Source organism: Electrophorus electricus, chromosome 6, assembly GCF_041902795.1.
Source record: "Electrophorus electricus isolate QZ-2024a chromosome 6, ASM4190279v1, whole genome shotgun sequence".
Taxonomy (NCBI): domain Eukaryota; kingdom Metazoa; phylum Chordata; class Actinopteri; order Gymnotiformes; family Gymnotidae; genus Electrophorus; species Electrophorus electricus.
In genome coordinates, this window is record NC_137502.1 from 35068044 (window position 1) to 35087198 (window position 19155).

Below are 19155 nucleotides of genomic sequence, written 5' to 3' on the forward strand. Positions count from 1 at the left end.
GGAGGGAGAGACAGAGAGAAAAAGGGAAGAGATTGAGTCAGAGGAAGAGAGACATGGAAAGAAAAGAAAGCACAGCTGTGTAAAATACTGAAAGCTGCAGTGGGTCAGGAGAAGCAACGTCGTTACTAACAGTGTGAAGCACAATCTAGATCAGAGTGGATCTGATTGGCAACTGGCCCCGTCCTGTGTGTGCGTGTGCGTATGGTGATTAGTAGGAAGTGTGTGTGTGTGTGTGTGTCTGGCAGTTATAGGGAAGTGTGTCCATGCGCTGATTAGGAGAAAACATGCCTGTGTGTGTGAGTGTGTGAGTGAGAGAGACCACCGTCTCATAATCTGGCCTTATATTTAGACTATAAACACAGACGCCATAGCTCTCTGACTTCAGCCCAGTCGTGTCTGTCGGCCTCATTTATTCAACACAGCACTTCCATTTCTACATCTCAAGAGGTTCAAAAACAACCTCTTACTAGACAACAGGAACCGATATGCAAAGACTTCCAGCGCTTCAGTAAACAAATGTATTTTACCTTCAACTGTTTTGGAATAACTAAAGCTATCAAAGTGTTGTGAATTTCAGAGGTGGTTCCACCCACCACTGTTTCAGGTTAAAAAAAAGTCACACCATGCTGAGTAGTGCAGGATGGCAAGACCAGCGGAGTGCGTTGGCCTGGACTGGTCTGGACTAGCCTGGGAAGCAGGGAAGACCTGCATGTGGTCCGTCAGAAGGAGAGGAGAGGAGAGGCACTCAGTTTCATTAAACTGAATTTAGTGATGGTCCCTTAAGGGGCTAACCCATATTCAGTAATAACTACTGTACAAAAGGCTCAAAGTAAGAATAGCCACCCCCACCTCAAGTCACTCATCCACCCAACACACCCACCAAGGCTGAGATCAAGAGCCTCCACCCACTGACCTGGAGCCGTTCTGGAGCGCTGTCTCTCTGTCCTGTATCTCCCATAATCCCTCTGTGAGGGCCCAGTCAGAACGAAGTCATCATCACGGTGTGGTACAGTAGGAGTCTGTATCCCTCGTGCCGACTGTCAGCCTACACCCGGGGGACTAGCGCCGCAGTGAAGCTAACTAGGACGACCAGCTACAGGAAGGATAACGCTCACGCTCGATGTGCTCCACGCAGCCGGTCATATATGAAGCAGCTCCGTGGCAAAGGTAGTGTGGGCACCTCCAACGGACATCAGTGGAAACTGCTGTGGAATGTCAAAGCAGTGTGTGGGTCAGCCTGGTTTGGCTCAAAGGAGGCTGTGCTCCACTGGCAGCAGGACTCAAGCGGGACTTGATCGTTCTGCAGAAGTCCCGTTCAACCCCGCACGCAGCACATCATCACGGGAGCACCCAGAGGAGCTGAAGATCACAAGCCAGAGAGACATGACATGACTGGCTCTGACTCATCTCTGTTCAGATCTCCATCAGACGAGCTTCAGTCTGTAGGTATCAAGAGAGGGGGAGGCAAGAATGGACAGGAGAGAGAGAGAGAGAGAGAGAGGGAGAGGGAGAGAGAGAGGGAGAGAGAGAGAGAGAGAGAGAGAGAGAGAGAAGGTTCAAGGGGAGGGGCTGCATGAGGACACTAAAATGCTGAAATGGAGATCAGAACTCCCATGTGGACTTTTGATACCTTGGCACTGAGACAAAACACACATTTCAGCCTTTCTGTGGTCGGCTTTAACTCTTTCTAGCACAAACAATGCTAATTCTCTCAAACATGTGCAAGGTCACACACAGACACATAGCACAGGCAGATGACAGCAGAGGACTACCTTGTGTCACAGAGACGTAAACCGAGGGCGGTGGCCAGTGTGAGGAATAACTTTCTCAACACACAGCATACTGGAAGGTCCTCACTGCATAACGCACCTCCAGGACCACAGCTGTCCCGCGTCCCGTCACTCTGCCCAGTTTGACAGGACAGTCTCTGCCTGCTATCTTACCTTCACTGCTTCTTCCTCGTCTAGAGTGCCTAACGACGGCGTCTCTGGTTGGGCGCCTCTTTTACCTGTCTGCCTCATTTCTCCTCCTTGTAAAAAAAAAACCTAGACTGACAGACAGATTTAGTTACAAAGCTCTAAAGCCTATAGTGTCCCTGTAAGGAAAGGGAGACAGAGACATGCGCATCCCATCACAACAGGATACACTCAGGGCCTCCTGTGTGTACGCACAACGCTCTGGTAGCACCAGCACTTTGGGCAAACACAGCTACTGGGGACCTCCACCACATCGCTGGGTGAGTCCTGTAGACGGCAACGCTACTGCAGTCCATCCACTGGCACACAGTGCCCCCTTGTGCTCACCATTAACACAGCTCACTTGTACACTACTGCTCAGATCATGTTCAGTCACTGTATTGATGAGCATCAACATTGAGGTGTCCTGCAAAAATCAGTTAAACCAGTTTATCTGAGCCCTGTGGACAGAAGACATCTGTGCCAGAAGTCAGATGCACTTCTGTTAAATTATAAAGATTGTTTAAGATGTTAAAAGCAGACACAACGATGAGGACACTAGTGATCTGTGTGTACAGAGGGAGGTGACACTAGTGAACCTCCCTGTGCTGTACACACACACACACACACTCACAGTTCCACAAGCCTTTTAGCATGTGGTTTATTACTTAATCTTTGAAAATAAACAAAAATGGTGTTAAAACTATTAACTTCCATTGGCTTAAGTGTTTATGTGATCCCCATGATAAGTCAAACATCGAACCCTTCTCCCACTAGCATTTGGAGGGGATGGAGTGACGAGATGGTAACGATGATGAGTTTGGATGCAAGACACACACACTCACCTGGAACACCGTCTCCCTGTGTGAATGTAACCAGAGCTCAACACACCTGCATCCTGAGCTACTGAAGTCATGTGACCCACACTGACAGTTCCATGGATTATGACTAGTCATTCATGGTTTTAATTATTCCGACTGACAATACATTCAGGAAATGCAGGAAACAGCTACATTTAGTAAATGCCCCTTAATGTTATCATTAATCATCTCTGAATACTAACTTTAATTCAGATGTATATTTTTATTTTTTTAAAACAGAAAAGAGCTTAGCTTTATGTAAATAATATTACACACAGAAAATATGCATTAGCGATCAGAAAAGGAAAACCATCCTGTTCAAACTAGAGATCAACTGATCAATAACCAATCACTCAAACAATAGTAAGAAAACACAGGGGTTACATCAGCAATAAATGTCCTAAGCCCCTCCCACTGCCCCAGAGGCTCCGGTGCATGTCCTAAGCCCCTCCCACTGCCCCTGAGAGCTCCTGTCAGTTACCGTGGCTGATGTGGGAAGCCCCAGGGTGTGGAAGGTGTCATGTGGTGGCATCTCCTCGCGTTGGGGCAGCAGTGTGCCAACCACTCTCATGCTCTCGTCACATACTCAAACTAAGGATTTCATGAAAAACTGAAAACATGCCGAGGCTCCTCATCGGTTGGGTCACAGGTCACCTGATATCTATTAGCTCAGCCAGCTACAGCTCTGTCCCAGCAGTTCTGTGACCCGCCTCTCTCTGGCTCGAAGCTCAGTTGGCCTTCAGCCTCTTTGAGGTCATTAACTGGTTAAGCTCCTCCTGATCTCTGCTGTCCCCACCTCTTTTTCCTGCACATATCTCTGCCTTCCAGTTAGACTCCACCTCCAAAGTTTTCCCTGACTTCAGTTCTCTTCTTCCTCTCTTCTCCTCCATTTCCTCGAGTTCCTCAGCAAACAAGACCCTCAGGGGCGCCAGCAGTCGTGGAAGGATCTGGAAATCTCCCAGCCGGATCTGTAATGCACATCACAAGCAGAATCCAACCTGAATTCTCAATACTTACTCTGGAGGTAGGGGAGGAACCACTAAAAGTTCAAACTAGCTTTTAGGGTTGGGGGCTGCACATGGCTCACCCTCATGTGGTCGAAGGAGATTCCTACGCGCTGGTTGAAGTTGTCGCTGAACAGGGGGATCTTGGCGTACCTCTGGCTGAAGTGGTTCAGCATGATAAACTCCGCCCCCATCTTCATCCCCACGTTGATGGCCTGCGAGGTCGTGCTGCTCGAACAGAGAGAGGAACAGCACCCACCAGTTACACCACCCGCCCCAGCGTCACACCACCCGCCCCAGCGTCACACCACCCGCCCCAGCGTCACACCACCCACCAGTCACACCACCCGCCCCAGCGTCACACCACCCGCCCCAGCGTCACACCACCCACCAGTCACACCACCCGCCCCAGCGTCACACCACCCACCAGTCACACCACCCGCCCCAGCGTCACACCACCCACCAGTCACACCACCCGCCCCAGCGTCACACCACCCACCAGTCACACCACCCGCCCCAGCGTCACACCACCCACCAGTCACATCACTCGCCCCAGCGTCACACCACCCACCAGTCACACCACCCGCCCCAGCGTCACACCACCCACCAGTCACACCACCCGCCCCAGCGTCACACCACCCACCAGTCACACCACCCGCCCCAGCGTCACACCACCCGCCCCAGTGTCACACCACACCCCCCAACTAGGCGAGGCAGGAGGCCTGAACTGCACTGCACAAATGACCTCACTCAACACACAGGGGACTAACAAGAGCGAACCTCCACTCTCCCGGACTGCTTTGAGGACGTGGCGATCACTGGACTGGACAAAGTTACACTGCTCCTCCATGCTGGAGTGGTCAGGTTCAACAAACACATTGGAAACCAGACAGGAAAACTAGCCAATCCCTGTATGATCCCACTTCTTCCTCCAGGCTAAGATCCCACACTGTCAACTTCCGCATGGTCGACCTGCTTTCTGTCACGTGAGACTGCACAGAGCTCCAGATCCAGGGTCTGACCCATCATTGCCCATCTCTGCCTCCATCTCGCTCTCGCAGGTGCGGAGGACACGCTACACGCCTGGAACATTCCCAATCCCCTAATCTTACTGCTCAACAGAGATCTGTTGCTTTACAGACACAAAAAAACATCAGCGCAAGGGCCGATATAATCTCAGCTCCAGGAGAGGTCCTGGACACCTCCAATCGGAGTTGTAATATCCGACAGAACTTCACACTTGACGGCAGCAGGTGTGCGAGCGCTGGGGTTTACTGGAGTGCTCAGTGAAGTTCTGCTCATTTCAGAACTCCATTTTCCTGATAAGATCAGAACTCCCCCTCTCCCTTCCTCCAGTACAATACTGTACCTAAAAGAAACCCAGACAGACTCTTAAAGTGGGGGAAGGACTGCCGATGAACTGCAGGACAGAGCCGAAGGAAATCGATGCCAATCTCGGCCGAGAATCCAATACGGTGCGACGCGGCCGCGCAAGTCCGGCTGGGCGGTGAAGAGTGGCCCGTTAGCAGCAGAACTCATATATTTAGGAAAACTTTTCCATTTCAGCAGTGGCCGAGTGCACTGTAGTGCCAGAGGAAGCAGCCCTCTCTGCACTCGATCATCTGTTATCACACACCCACGAGGCCCAGCAAGGGGGAATAACGTAACTGTGCTGAGATGAGGCGAGGCAGGACAGTAACAATGTCACTGTGCTGAGGTGAGGCGAGGCAGGGGGGTTAATAATGTAACTGTGCTGAGGTGAGGCGAGGCAGGACACTAATAATGTAACTGTGCCGAGGTGAGGCAGGATAGTAACAATATAACTGTGCTGAGGTGAGGCAGGACGGTAAAAACATAACTGTGCTGAGGTGAGGTGAGGCAGGATAGTAATAATGCAAGACTCTACCTAGATGAAGGGATGAACTGGATCAGCAGTGCTGCCACTCTGGGAGGTAACAACAGACCTGCCTCAGGTGGTGGAAGGAGCCTGGTCCCCCACCTGTGGAACCTACCAGTACCTGTGTGTGTGTGTGTGTGTGTGTGTGTGTGTGGTGTGTGTGTGTGTGTGTACAGTGGTGTGAAAAAGTTTTTGCCCCCTTCCTGATATCATATTTGTTTTTGCATGTTTGTCAAAATTAAATTTTCAGACATCAGATCATCAAACAAATGTAAATATTAGACAAAGATAACATAAGTAAACACAAAATGCAGTTTTTAAATGAAGGTTTTCATCATTAAGGGAAAAAAATCTAAACCCACATGACCCTGTGTGAAAAAGTAATTCCCCCCGCCGTTAAAACATAAATGAACTGTGGAAAGTTGAGTTCAGTGTCTCTAGCCACACCCAGGCCTGATTACTGCCACACCTGTTCTCAATTAAGAAATCACTTAAATAGGACCTGCCTGACAAAGTGAAGTAGACGAAAAGATCCTCAACAGCTAGACAGCATGCTGAGATCCAAAGAAATTCAGGAACAAATGAGATGCAAAGTAATTGAGATCTATCAGTCTGGAAAAGGTTATAAAGCCATTTCTAAAGCTTTGGGACTCCAGCAAACCACAGTGAGAGCCATTATCCACAAATGGCGAAAACATGCAACAGTGGTGAACCTTCCCAGGAGTGGCTGGCCGACCAAAATTACCCCAAGAGCGCAGCGATGACTCAACCAAGAGGTCACAAAAGACCCCACAACAACGTCCAAAGAACTGCAGGCCTCACTTGCCTCAGTTAAGGTCAGTGTTCATGACTCCACCATCAGAGGCTGGGCAACAATGGCCTGCATGGCAGAGTTCCAAGATAAAAACCACTGCTGAGCAAAAAGAACATAAAGGCTCGTCTCGGTTTTGCCAGAAAACATCTTGATGATCCTCAAGACTTTTGGGAAAATACTCTGTGGACTGATGAGACAAAAGTTGAACTTTTTGGATGCTGTATGTCCCTTTACATCTGGCGTAAAAGTAACAGCATTTCAGAAAAGGAACATCATACCAACAGTAAAATATGGTGGTGGTAGTGTTGTGGTCTGGGGCTGTTTTGCTGCTTCAGGACCTGGAGGACTTGCTGTGGTAAATGTAACCATGAATTCTGCTTTCTACCAAAAAATCCTGAAGGAGAATGTCCAGCCATCTGTTTGTGACCTCAAGCTGAAGCGCACTTGGGTTCTGCAGCAGGACAATGATCCAAAACACACCAGCAAGTCCACCTCTGAATGGCTTAAGAAAAACAAAATGAAGACTTTGGAGTGGCCTGGTCAATGTCCTGACCTGAATCTGATTGAGATGCTGTGACATGGCCTTCAAAAGGCGGGTCACGCTCGAAAACCCTCCAATGTGGCTGAATTACAACAATTCTGCAAACATGAGTGGGCCAGAATTCCTCCACAGTGCTGTAAAAGACTCAATGCCAGTTATCGCAAATGCTTGATTGCAGTTATTGCTGCTAAGGGTGGCCCAACCAATTATTCGGTTTAGGGAGCAATCACTTTTTCACACAGGGCCATGTAGGTTTGGATTAATTTTTTCCTTAATAATAAAAACCTTCATTTTGTGTTTACTTGTTATCTTTTGTCTAATTTTTAAATGTGTGATGATCTGAAACATGTGTGACACCTGTGTGTGTGTGTGTGTACCTGTGTCTTTTGTCTAATTTTTAAATGTGTTTGATGATCTGAAACATGTGTGACAACTGGGTGGGTGTGTGTGTGTGTGTGTGTGGGTGCGTGTGTGTGTGTGTGCGCGCGTGTGTGTGTGCGTACGTGTGTGGGTGTGTGTGGGTGTGTGTGTGTGTGGGTGTGGGTGTGTGTGTGGGTGTGGGTGTGTGTGTGTGTGTGGGGGTGTGTGTGTGTATGTGAGTGTGTGAGTGTGTGTGTGAGTGAGCGTGTGTGTGTGTGTGCGTGCGTGTGAGCGTGCGTGCGTGTGTGTGCGTGTGCGTGTGCGTGTGTGTGTGTGTGTGTGTGTGAGAGTGTACCTGTGTCTTTTGTCTATGGCTTCCTCTTCCATTCCATCCTCCAGAGTGGCTTCATGAATCAACAGTGTTGCATTTTTTCCTGCAACACAGCGCCGCACGCAACCGTGAAGCAGGACTCTCTCTCACACACACACACAGCTGTGAAGCATGGCTCCACACGCATGTGCACACAGTTCACTGCACATGCTCACATGCCCCTCCCTATGCCCTGTTAGCTGCTAGTAATCAATTCTTGCATCGTAGCTGGACGTGGGGTCTGGGCGGTGCATTGTGGGAGACAGAGGAGCGGGTAATGTGGAGTCAGTGTGGCAATGCTGTCTGCAGGGATGATCAATAACACCACAGCGTGAGAGAGAACACTCTCTCTCTCTCTCTCTCTCACACACACACACACACACACACATTCCGCAAGGATTTCTGATTCTTTGTGTTTTATGTGCAGCATGTGTGGTGTGGGGGTGGATGTGCGTGCGTGTGTTGTGTGTGTAACTAGTGTATTTTACTGGATTCTACTATACAGTCACATAAAAAGCCTCATTCGATGTGGTAATGCCAGAACTAACGTGCGCATGTCTGTGTGAAAAACGCTGTCCAGTAGAAAATCTGACCCCAGCAGGAGGAAGTGATGCCTTGAGAAAGAGGGGCGTGGCCTTACTGAGCAGCAAACAGGAAAGGGTTTCAAGTCACTCATTTTCCTCTAGCAAATCAAACACTCAGAGCTGAGGAGAGGCAGGGTTTTCTGCCTCTACATGCACCAGAGTTTGAATTCTCTGAGCAGGTCAGCTATTCAGGAACTAGCACGCATTCACACACAGTCTGGCCTGTTCCAGTGTGAAGTGTGTGTGTGTGTGTGTGTGTGTGTGTGTGTTGAACTCACCCATGTCCGCCAGGGCATCACAGGGCATGGTGTCTCCGGAGAACACCAGCTGCCAGCCAGACTGATGGGTCAGACTACACGCAAATGCATTCTTACAGTGCCTGACCAGACATGTCTGAAACTGGAACACACACACACACCTGAAATCAGGCAGCTAGTGTGACGCTCTTTCAGATAGGGATGTGCTCAGACATGCACTACCTTAGTCAGGTCGGTTTTCTGCAGGATGGTCTGAATGCAGGTCTTGGTCTTAAAATGCGGCACTGCAGCTCCCGCACTCAGACTCTTCGCTGGAATGAAGCTGAAACACACCAATACAAACCGAGGACAGAGCAAGACCCGTTCAGCACCACAGAGCTGCGTGACGTGGTGTTGTGTAGTCTGGCATGTGCAATGATAAAGGTGTAGTGTAGTTTGGATGGTGTGGTGTGGAATGTGCAATGATAAAGGTGTAGTTTTGAAGGCGTACTGTAGGGCACAGAGTTCAGAACCTTACTTGATGTGACTGAGGATCTCCTGGCAGTGGTCGTGGTACTGACTGAGCCAGGTCATGATGGCAGTGGGCGCAATCAGGTAAACAGGAGTGAAGGACTTCCCCAGACTGTTCTACAGGAGAGAGAGAGAGAGGGAGGGAGGGAGGGAGGGAGAGAGGGAGAGAGAGAGAGAGAGGGAGGGAGGGAGAGAGAGAGGGAAAGAGAGAGAGAGGGAGAGAGAGAGGGAAAGAGAGAGAGAGGGAGGGAGGGAGAGAGAGAGAGGGAGGGAGGGAGAGAGGGAGGGAGGGAGGGAGGGAGAGAGGGAGGGAGGGAGGGAGAGAGAGAGGGAAAGGGAGGGAGAGAGAGAGAGGGAAAGGGAGGGAGAGAGAGAGAGAGGGAGGGAGGGAGAGAGAGAGGGAAAGGGAGGGAGGGAGAGAGAGAGGGAAGGAAAGAGAGAGAGAGAGAGAGAGAGAGAGAGAGGGAGGGAGGGAGAGAGAGAGGGAAAGGGAGGGAGGGAGAGAGAGAGGGAAAGAGAGAGAGAGAGAGAGAGAGAGAGAGAGGGAAAGAGAGAGAGAGAGAGAGAGAGAGAGAGAGAGAGAGAGAGAGAGAGAGAGAGAGGACCATGTCAACCATTTACACACAAAAGAACACTTATTAAACTAAAAATGCATGTCAGATGAAATCTGATGATTTTCCTGGTTAGTCCTGTGCTGCAGTGCCACCTACAGGCTGTCCCCTTGTATTAAAGTAAGTTTAGTGTTAAATGTTAAATGCCTGGCGGCAAGTCGTCTCTAAACAACTGTCATGTTTCCGGTTGTTCCTTTAATCAGTGACCTTTTTTAAAAAGGGCAGGTGATGTCCGGAGATTTTTGCACATGCATTTAAAGGCCTTGGTCTATGTTGTACTCATAGGGTCACATGTGTGCAGTATTTACAGTAAGTACATTTTCCATAAAAGCATATTAAAAATGTACAGCCACCACCTGCACTTTGGACAAACCAGATCTCGCACACAAATATGTAAACCGTACGGCAGCCTGTTGGAGACATGTCAGACATCACGCCCCAGCCCTAATAAAGTGACCCCTCAGAGAGCGTTTCCTACAGCAGGGACAGAGCGGCTCACAGTCCGGAAAAGCCGACTCCAAGGACATTTGCTCTCGGACTACGACAGACAGACAGGAGTTCGGGAAAAGGAGGAAGCTTACTAGTGCTCGCTCCCTCTGCAGCAGCACGTTAATCAAGCCCTGGACAAGGAAAGACAAAGCATTCACATTAGTGTGCAATAAAAGGCACATTCCTCCAACCCCACCACGGGGCGTGTCTATTCCACGGCACTGGCCCTGAAGTGAAACAGGAACGCAGGTTAAAGGTCACACTGTCTACAAGGCCCCTGTGTATTAAAACATGCTGCACATGAGGCACTGGACTACCGAGGCAAAACAATACTGAATAATAATAATACTGAATAATAATAATAATACTGAATGAATAATAATAACAATAATATAGTAATAATGATAGTAATAATACTGAATTAATAATAATAATAATAATATAGTAATAATGATAGTAATAATAATACTGAATTAATAATAATAATAATAATAATAACAACAATAATGAGTAGTAATAATAATAATTATTATTATTATTATAATAATGAATAATAATGAATAATAATAACCAGCAATACCTCCACACCAACCTGCACTTCTGGTCTGAACCCAGCAGAAAACGTCATTTTATTTGGATGCTGACTAGAGTAAAGCTCAACTCCACACAGGTTTCTACAGTTGATCTAACCCAAGTCTTTCTGCTCTCAACTCCAACATGGCTACAGCTTCTCTACTGGTGATAGGCTCCAGTATAGGACTGGGCTTGACTGGTGTGTGTGTGTGTGTGTGTTTGGCTCTGCACTCACTGTGTGATGGTCCGCATGCATGTGAGACACAAACACCGTGGATAACTTGGACAACACCTCGTCCACATCGTTGCCATAGTGACGGCACATCTGACCGAAGGTGCCCTCTCCACAATCCAAGAGCACAGAGTGAGAAGAGCTAAACCAGGTAGAGAGGACCGCATACACACGCACGCACGCACGCACGCACGCACGCACGCACGCACGCACGCACGCACGCACGCACGCACGCACGCACGCACGCACGCACGCACGCACACACACACACACACACACACACACACACACACACACACACACACACACACACACACACACACACACACACACACACACACACACACACACACACAGGACCAACACTGCTGTCTTTCTCAGGGCTGTGAAAAGTGGGTAAAGAGTGTGTTACCTCAGCAGTGTGATGTGGGTAAAGAGTGTGTTACCTACCTGATATTGACCAGAGTTCCACTGACATTTCTGATCTTCATGGGCACAGCTGATCCAGTACCCAGAAACACCACCTCAGGATACCTCTCCACCTCGCCTGCTACGCATGCACACCCACAGCATCAGTCCTGTTGTTGCCAACAGCAACCTCCAAAATGCATCTACAATCCCCCTATCCACACCAGGCTCTTCACCCAGACAGCTGGCCTTACCAGCCCAGGGAAGGCAAGGTATGCCTTCTAAGCATGTGGCGTGGGTCTCTGAAGGTGTGTGTGTTGGAGTGTGTTTGCGCTGGTGGGGCAGGGAGGGTCCCCTGGATCACTCACTCCCCTCTCACCCCACCTCACCTCCCCTCCCCTCTCTCAGGATCTCTCACCAGACTGCACGACAGAATCTGTAGCCTGGAACTGTCTGCATCTCTCCACCTCCTGCAGGAAGCCTGGAACCTCTGCAGCTTCCTGAGCAAATTCCTCCTTGTTACAGGAGACGATGGCATCTCTGTACATACCCCCCCCCCCATACACACACACACACACACACACACACACACACACACACACACACACACACACACACACACAGAAACCTTCATCTAATTTAACTTCATCTAATAAGCAAACTTCTCTGTGAAGATGACAAACGGAGAAAGTGACAATAGTGAGAGAGTAGTCACAATCGAGTTCTACTGCAAACAGTTTCTGTGTGGAGAGGAGAGCCATGGCCCTGCTGGCTGACGCAAATCTGGACCTCACACCGCCCTGTGGCTAGTTTATACTGACACACACACACACAGCTGGCACCCTAACTGTATGCTCAATGTATGCTCAAAGATCACTACAACTCCAGCAGTCATTTTGGAGCTCTTTCCCAGACACCATTTAGGCTGGTTCTCAAACTAAACGCAGAGCTACAATGGCTGTCCAATGCACATCCTTTTTAGGCTTCATCTGGGAACAAGAGGGTCTAGGTCAGGGGACTGTGAAGGGGAAGATTTGAAAACTTGCGGTGGGGATTTGAGCTGTACGCTGGCATAATGCATCAAGTGCATCTTCACCCATCAACTGGCTCAATCTGGAATGGGTTGTTGTAATTTTAGATTACTGCAACCTGAACCAGAGTGGCTGATTTGCAGTCTACATCAGAAAAATGCAAACACAGAGGAGTGAATTCTGGAGCTGTAAAAGGAAAGTCTCATCACTAGAAGATGGACTGAGTCCAGGGTCATGTTCTGTTGTGCCGTTAGATAGTTTATATAGTTTCCCATTTATTGCATTATATTGTTGTTTCACAGCACCTTTATTGTGGTAGAGATCTGAAAGGTAGGTTACTGCAATCTGTGAAACTCACCGCTGCCACTCGGCTTTGGGCTTCAACTGGTACTTCAGGAGACACTCTGCTCTCACACTGGGCACGTGCAGTGGAACCTGGGTCTCCTTCAGACAGACAGACAGACAGACAAACCTGGATGAACAGGTAAACAAGCATGTGTCCCCTTCCTCTGTATTGCACTGGATGGCTGAGGGTTCAGCGCCCCCTGTACGAGCATGCTGGACAACCCCACACTCTGGCGAGTCCCAGAGGGGTTCAGGGTGAAGGTCAGGGCTTGGTGCAGACCACTGCAGGACCTCTAGAGCTAGAGAGGGATTTTCCCCTAAACTGCTGCCACAGCGTTAGAAGCCACTAATGATCTACAGGATCTCTGGACATCACCCTTTGCTAAAGCTCTTAGCCCAAACCCTGGAACATACGCCTGTACTATACCTAGCCCTCCACCACAAACACTACCCCCTGGCACCGCCCTGTGAGCTCACGTGGTCTACCGCTCTGTGGCTGAGTTGGCGTCGCTCCTAGACGCTTCTGTTTCACAAGAACAGCGCGCAGGTCCGGCAGGGCCGACATCTCACAAACTAACATCTCGCAAACTGTGGTGTTCCGTTTAACATCGGTGAGCTGCCAATGTTGATCTATGGAGATTGTATGACTGAGTGATTTTATACATCTGTTAGCCATACCCAAGGCTGAAACCCCTGAACACAATTATTAGGAGGGTATCCACGTACTATTGCACTATATGGTCAAAAGTAAGGTTACAAAAGAATTTTGTGCGTTTTTGAATACTTTGCCATGATGATAGATTATGAGAAGGCCTGCTATCAGGCAGACAGATGGCGGTCCATGCTGGGCTGTCGCCGTGAGCAACCATTACCGTGGTTCTATAGTGCTGGAGCTCAGGGAAGATGTCAGCGTGGATCATGTGCAGCTGCGTCTGGATCTTGTAGCTTCTGATGTTGTGAATGGTACACACCTGCTCGTTCATGACCAGGTGCTCTGTACCGGAAGAGAACCTGGACGACAGACACACACACACACACACACACACACACACACACACACCTTAGACCCAGCGGAGCCGCACTAGACAGCTGTCCTCAGACACACGTTACTGCACTGCTGAAGAACACGCAGACTGGAAACACAGCGCGAGACGCTCACTGTCCTGCCATCCCAGAGCTATGCGGGACAGGCCAGCACCACCTACCTCTCCATCCAGTGCTGGTACTCCTCTGTCCTCAACACTGCCTCCGGCGTCATGTGCACCACCAGGGTGGCGCTGTCCTCCGTACCCCCAACCTGATATCTGAGGACCGGGGGGGGGTGGGGGTGTGAGATCAATATAACAATGTACAATATAGCTATGATATAAATAAGTCACGTTTAGTGATCAGTTTAGTGATCGACGCAGACAGAAGAACCACATGAGGTGAAAAACCCTCCCTGAAGCGGGAGAGGGTGAGCTCACCTTCCGAGGACAGGATTGGTGCAGAGGGGCTGTAGGAACTCCTCAGAGGGGCAGTCGATGACCAGGAACACGGGGCCCGGGTCTGAAGGCGTGCACACTTCCGCCGGGTGGATCTGGAACACACGGCAGAGTTCTGCGGCTTTATCCCAAATCTCCTACCTCGCTACGGGTCCTGCAAGCCCATTCCCTCCAGAAATATGCAAAGAAGCCATAATCTGACAGCTGAAAACCCGGGAAGGTTTAAAGGATTACGAATATTCCACAGACTCACTCAGATCAAACAATTTTCTCTGGAGTTCCATTTCAGGACAGAATTAACGTAAAACTTAACTTCTGATTTCAGAGTTTGTATGATGTCTAGCAGAATATTTTAATGGTTTAAATACCACAGTACTGCACAATGCCTGTAAAATCTATGGGTGTCTAATTGGTGGATCCAGAAGAGTTAAAGTGAAGCCTTGCTAACAGCATTAACTGTGTGTGTGTGTGTGTGTGTGTGTGTGTGTGTGTGTGTGTGCGCATGTGTGTGTGTTGGTTACCTCCTTCCCTTCGTAGGTTACACTTTTGCCATCTTTTAAGGCAGATATGAATGGTCCAATGGCAGCAGTTCCCCTAAAGAGTAAAACAGGACAGTGAGAGCATCGTCGACCTGTGTGTAATCAGACCCTCACTGACACGGGTAGGGCCATCGTCGACCTGTGTGTAATCAGACCCTCACTGGCACGGGTAGGGCCATCGTCGACCTGTGTGTAATCAGACCCTCACTGGCACGGGTAGGGCCATCGTCGACCTGTGTGTAATCAGACCCTCACTGGCACGGGTAGGGCCATCGACGACCTGTGTGTAATCAGACCCTCACTGGCACGGGTAGGGCCATCGTCGACCTGTGTGTAATCAGACCCTCACTGGCACGGGTAGGCCCATCGTCGACCTGTGTGTAATCAGACCCTCACTGACACGGGTAGGCCCATCGTCGACCTGTGTGTAATCAGACCCTCACTGACACGGGTAGGCCCATCGTCGACCTGTGTGTAATCAGACCCTCACTGACACGGGTAGGCCCATCGTCGACCTGTGTAATCAGACCCTCACTGACACGGGTAGGCCCATCGTCGACCTGTGTAATCAGACCCTCACTGACACGGGTAGGCCCATCGTCGACCTGTGTAATCAGACCCTCACTGACACGGGTAGGCCCATCGTCGACCTGTGTAATCAGACCCTCACTGACACGGGTAGGCCCATCGTCGACCTGTGTGTAATCAGACCCTCACTGACACGGGTAGGCCCATCGTCGACCTGTGTGTAATCAGACCCTCACTGACACGGGTAGGGCCATCGTCGACCTGTGTGTAATCAGACCCTCACTGACACGGGTAGGGCCATCGTCAACCTTTGTGTAATCAGACCCTCACTTACATGGGTAGGCCCATCGTCAACCTCTGTGTAATCAGACCCTCACTTACACAGGTAGGCCCAGCTCCTTGGCCTTCTGCACCAGGAAGTTCCCCTTTTTTGGATGCAGCTGGAAAACGAGAAGAGGACTCTGCTGAAATGAAGGTTTGGCGGAGCCATGACGGCGCTGCACTGTGAGCCGAGATTATTACCTTACAGACGTAAGCCACCACCAGAGAGGAGGCCCTCGCTGATCTGCCTCTGCCTTCTGGAACAACACGAACCAACAACACACAGTACAGCCAAAACCAGCCCACTTCCAGCCAGACAGACTTAATAGGAGGATTACGGTCATTAATGTTGTCAAAGCCTGGAGTTCTCATGTCTGGGAGGTCCTTTCATAGCACACATGCTGGAAAGGTCTTTATTATGAGATCATATGGCTCTCAAGAGACCAGGCAGTCCACAATCCTGCTGTGATCAGTGTGATGGATAAAGTACTATAGTTATACACTACTACACACTAGCACCACACACCACCACACACAGTTTTCCCGTGAGCTATGAGGGACCACACCTGAGCTTCCTGGCTGTGTCGCTCTGCTGTCAGTACAATTCTCAGGTTGCCAGAGCTCCCTCCGCTGGCTGGAGCTGGAACTGCTCGGACTGCTGCTATGCCTCACTGTCTGCCCTAAATGCTGAGCTATACACATGTACACACACACAGACACACCTCAGTTCAGGTATCTCAGTCTGAGGCAGCGGTCTAACAACACATCTACTATAGTACACCTGTATAGGCACCCACAGGTGCGGGCTTAGCTCTCACCATAGATGGGCACTTGACTGACAGTCATGGTGTCATCTTTAAAGTCCGGCTCATTGCAGGCTCTCATGGCTTTGGTCAGGACGAGACAATTAGAGACACCAAGAAACAAAAGCATGTTAGGAATGTGACATGCCACAGTCCAGATCAGCCCCATAAAACTACGTTAAACTTACACAGGTTGATATCATCTAGCGGCCCTGAGAACACTTGAATTGCATTCAGATATTTCTCCTGTAAAACAAACAAAACAAGGTAGTACAATATTAGACCACCCAGCACTTTATAGGAGTGAGAGAGCGGCAGAGACAAAGGGGAAGAGAAAAACCATACGCACCAGCTGTGGTGGTCCGAACAAGACACACTCAGGGACCCCGATGTCCTTAAGAGTGAGGATCATTCCTGGAAGGAGACGTCAGCATCAGACACACTTTTTCCGTATGCGTATTTGTGTTGGGAACATCCCAAACGTTCTCCGCCACACACACACACACACACAGGTTCCTTTAGCCTGCCTGTTCTTTTTCTGAACACTATGGTAATGACCAAACGTTCAAATGTATGTGTTTCGGCGGCGTTTTTATAACTAATATTTAAGGAGGTAACATTACTATGACGATTTGGCAATGTTGCAGACCACGTAAAGCTACGCATGGCAGCTGGCGGGAGCATGTTCTAACCCAGTGAGTGCGCGTGATGCTCCACATACCTGACAGACCTCCCACAGTAGCCCAGCTCATCCTGGTCAGAAAGATTTTGTCCAAGCGAGCTGCCTTCAGTCTAAACGAAAACAAAACATTGCCACGTGAGCTCGTTTTAGGGTGCTTTTATTGAAGGGACGGCTGCAAGCAAACCTTACTTGTATTCTTGCATCACTCTCTGGGTCCCTTCCCCACAGTTAAACAGGTATCTAAAGGAAAAGCAATAGAATTGAGTTATTTGATCTGTTTCTCAGTGCTGAGAAGTACTGCCAATATATGAATGATGCAGACAACTTCCCTTAAAGTGTAGTGCAGAGAAACACAGGCAGCAGGTTATACGGTGAAGTCTCCCGAGTGTCCAGGCTCTGTTTAGGGGTCTGTAACGTCCTTACCAGTTGTACTCTGAGAAGACGTACAGCGATACTTGGTTCTCTCGTTTAAGGGTCTGTGATGTCTCGTTTAGGGGGCTGTAATGTCCATACCGGTTGTACTCTGAGAAGACGTACAACGAGGCTCCGTTATCCTGTTTAGGGGTCTGTAATGTCTCGTTTAGCGATCTGTAACATCCTTACTGCTTGTACTAGGAGAAGATGTACAGTGAGGCGCCATTATCCCGTTCAGGGGTCTGTAATGTCTTGTTTAGGGGTCGTTTATGGGTCTGTAACGTCCTTACCAGTTGTACTCGGAAAAGACGTACAGCAATGCTTTGTTATCCCGTTTAGGGGTTTGTAATGTCTTGTTTAGGGGTCTGCAACGTCCTTACCAGTTGTACTCTGAGAAGACATACAGCGATGCTCTGTTATCTCGTTTAGGGGTCATTTATGGGTCTCTAACGTCCTTACCGGTTGTACTCAGAGAAGACATACAGCGATGCTCTGTTATCTCGTTTAGGGGTCTGTGATATCTCGTTTAGGGGTCATTTATGGGTCTCTAACGTCCTTACCGGTTGTACTCAGAGAAGACGTACAGTAATGCTTCGTTATCCCATTTAGGGGTCTGTAACGTCCTTACCGGTTGTATTAGGAGAAGACGTACAGCGATGCTTCCTTATCCCGTTTAGGGATCTGTAATGTCTCGTTTAAGGGTCTGTAATGTCTTGTTTAGGGGGCTGTAATGTCCTTACCGGTTGTACTCAGAGAAGACGTACAACGAGGCTCCGTTATCTCATTTAGGGGTCTGTGATATCTCGTTTAGGGGTCATTTAGGGGTCTGTAATGTTTCGTTTAGGGGTCATTTATGGGTTTGTAACGTCGTTACCGGTTGTAATCGGAGAAGACGTACAGTAATGCTTCGTTATCCCGTTTAGGGGTCTGCAATATCTCGTTTAGGGGTCTGTAACGTCCTTACCGGTTGTACTCGGAGAAGACGTACAGCGATGCTCCGTTATCCCGGCTCCCAGCACCCACAACCTGGACGTAGGCCGTGGACGGGCCACGCTGCTCCCCGGGTCTCCGGTGCTCCCTCATCCTCACATGCCGTAACGTGTCCTTCGGCGGCTTGGTCTTCCTCACGTTCGTAGCCATGGTCCTAAAAAGCTCCACGCCGCGTTGACCGAAGCGCCAGGTGAAGGCTCTACAGCCCAGCCTAGCTGCGCTCATAATAAACCTCACAGATGACTCAGCGACGCACGGCACCGCTGAACACACATACACGCATCTACCATGTTGACCCTCTCCTACCGCTGCATGTCACTGCAAACGCGTTAGCTTAGGGTTTTTTCCGGCGCTGATTGATGACGTCACATGAAAGCGTTCGGTAGTGTCGGGACTTTTATCTAAAGTGTGCGTTTGAATAATAAAAAATTAATTAGATACTAACGGCACTGTCCCTTAGCAAACTAAGCCCACATAGTATACTGAGTTTACTCAGTTAAACAATTTAAGAAATCCTTAGCAGAAATAATTAAGTAAAGATCACACACATGCA

The 19155-nt window shown here is 49.3% G+C and overlaps 1 protein-coding gene across 3 annotated transcripts; it reads right to left on the reverse strand.

Annotated features, from left to right (window-relative positions):
• Positions 1-2893: 2893 nt before the first annotated feature.
• Positions 2894-18951, reverse strand: elac2 (elaC ribonuclease Z 2). Of its 3 annotated transcripts, none has more exons than XM_035525660.2 (24): positions 18577-18951; positions 17388-17438; positions 17238-17308; positions 16866-16930; positions 16705-16762; positions 16532-16600; positions 16280-16405; positions 15915-15970; positions 15774-15832; positions 14847-14919; positions 14308-14420; positions 14047-14145; positions 13714-13852; positions 12855-12940; positions 11884-12005; positions 11508-11604; positions 11061-11199; positions 10345-10383; positions 9160-9269; positions 8865-8964; positions 8664-8784; positions 7787-7865; positions 3903-4047; positions 2894-3783 (listed from the first exon to the last, which is right to left on the reverse strand). In XM_035525660.2, the coding sequence occupies exons 1-24, from the start codon at positions 18825-18827 to the stop codon at positions 3544-3546; spliced, it is 2508 nt and encodes an 835-aa protein (XP_035381553.2). In that variant the 5' UTR covers positions 18828-18951; the 3' UTR covers positions 2894-3543. The 3 variants fall into 3 exon arrangements, with proteins under 3 accessions (XP_035381553.2, XP_035381552.2, XP_081572775.1); XM_035525659.2 differs by having other exon boundaries at positions 11508-11607; XM_081716649.1 differs by lacking the exon at positions 10345-10383 and having other exon boundaries at positions 11508-11607.
• Between the last annotated feature and the right edge of the window lie 204 nt (positions 18952-19155).

What these genes read in the sequence shown, in the direction of transcription:
- elac2 (XM_035525659.2), bottom strand. Translation starts at nt 18,827, where the DNA reads ATGAGCGCAGCTAGGCTGGGCTGTAGAGCCTTCACCTGGCGCTTCGGT. An exon ending in ACCAATCCTGTCCTCGGAAG is followed by an intron (nt 14,146 to 14,307) that starts GTGAGCTCACCC and finishes CCCGGTCCTCAG; the next exon opens with ATATCAGGTTGGGGGTACGG. An exon ending in TCTCCTTCGACCACATGAGG is followed by an intron (nt 3,784 to 3,902) that starts GTGAGCCATGTG and finishes TGTGCATTACAG; the next exon opens with ATCCGGCTGGGAGATTTCCA.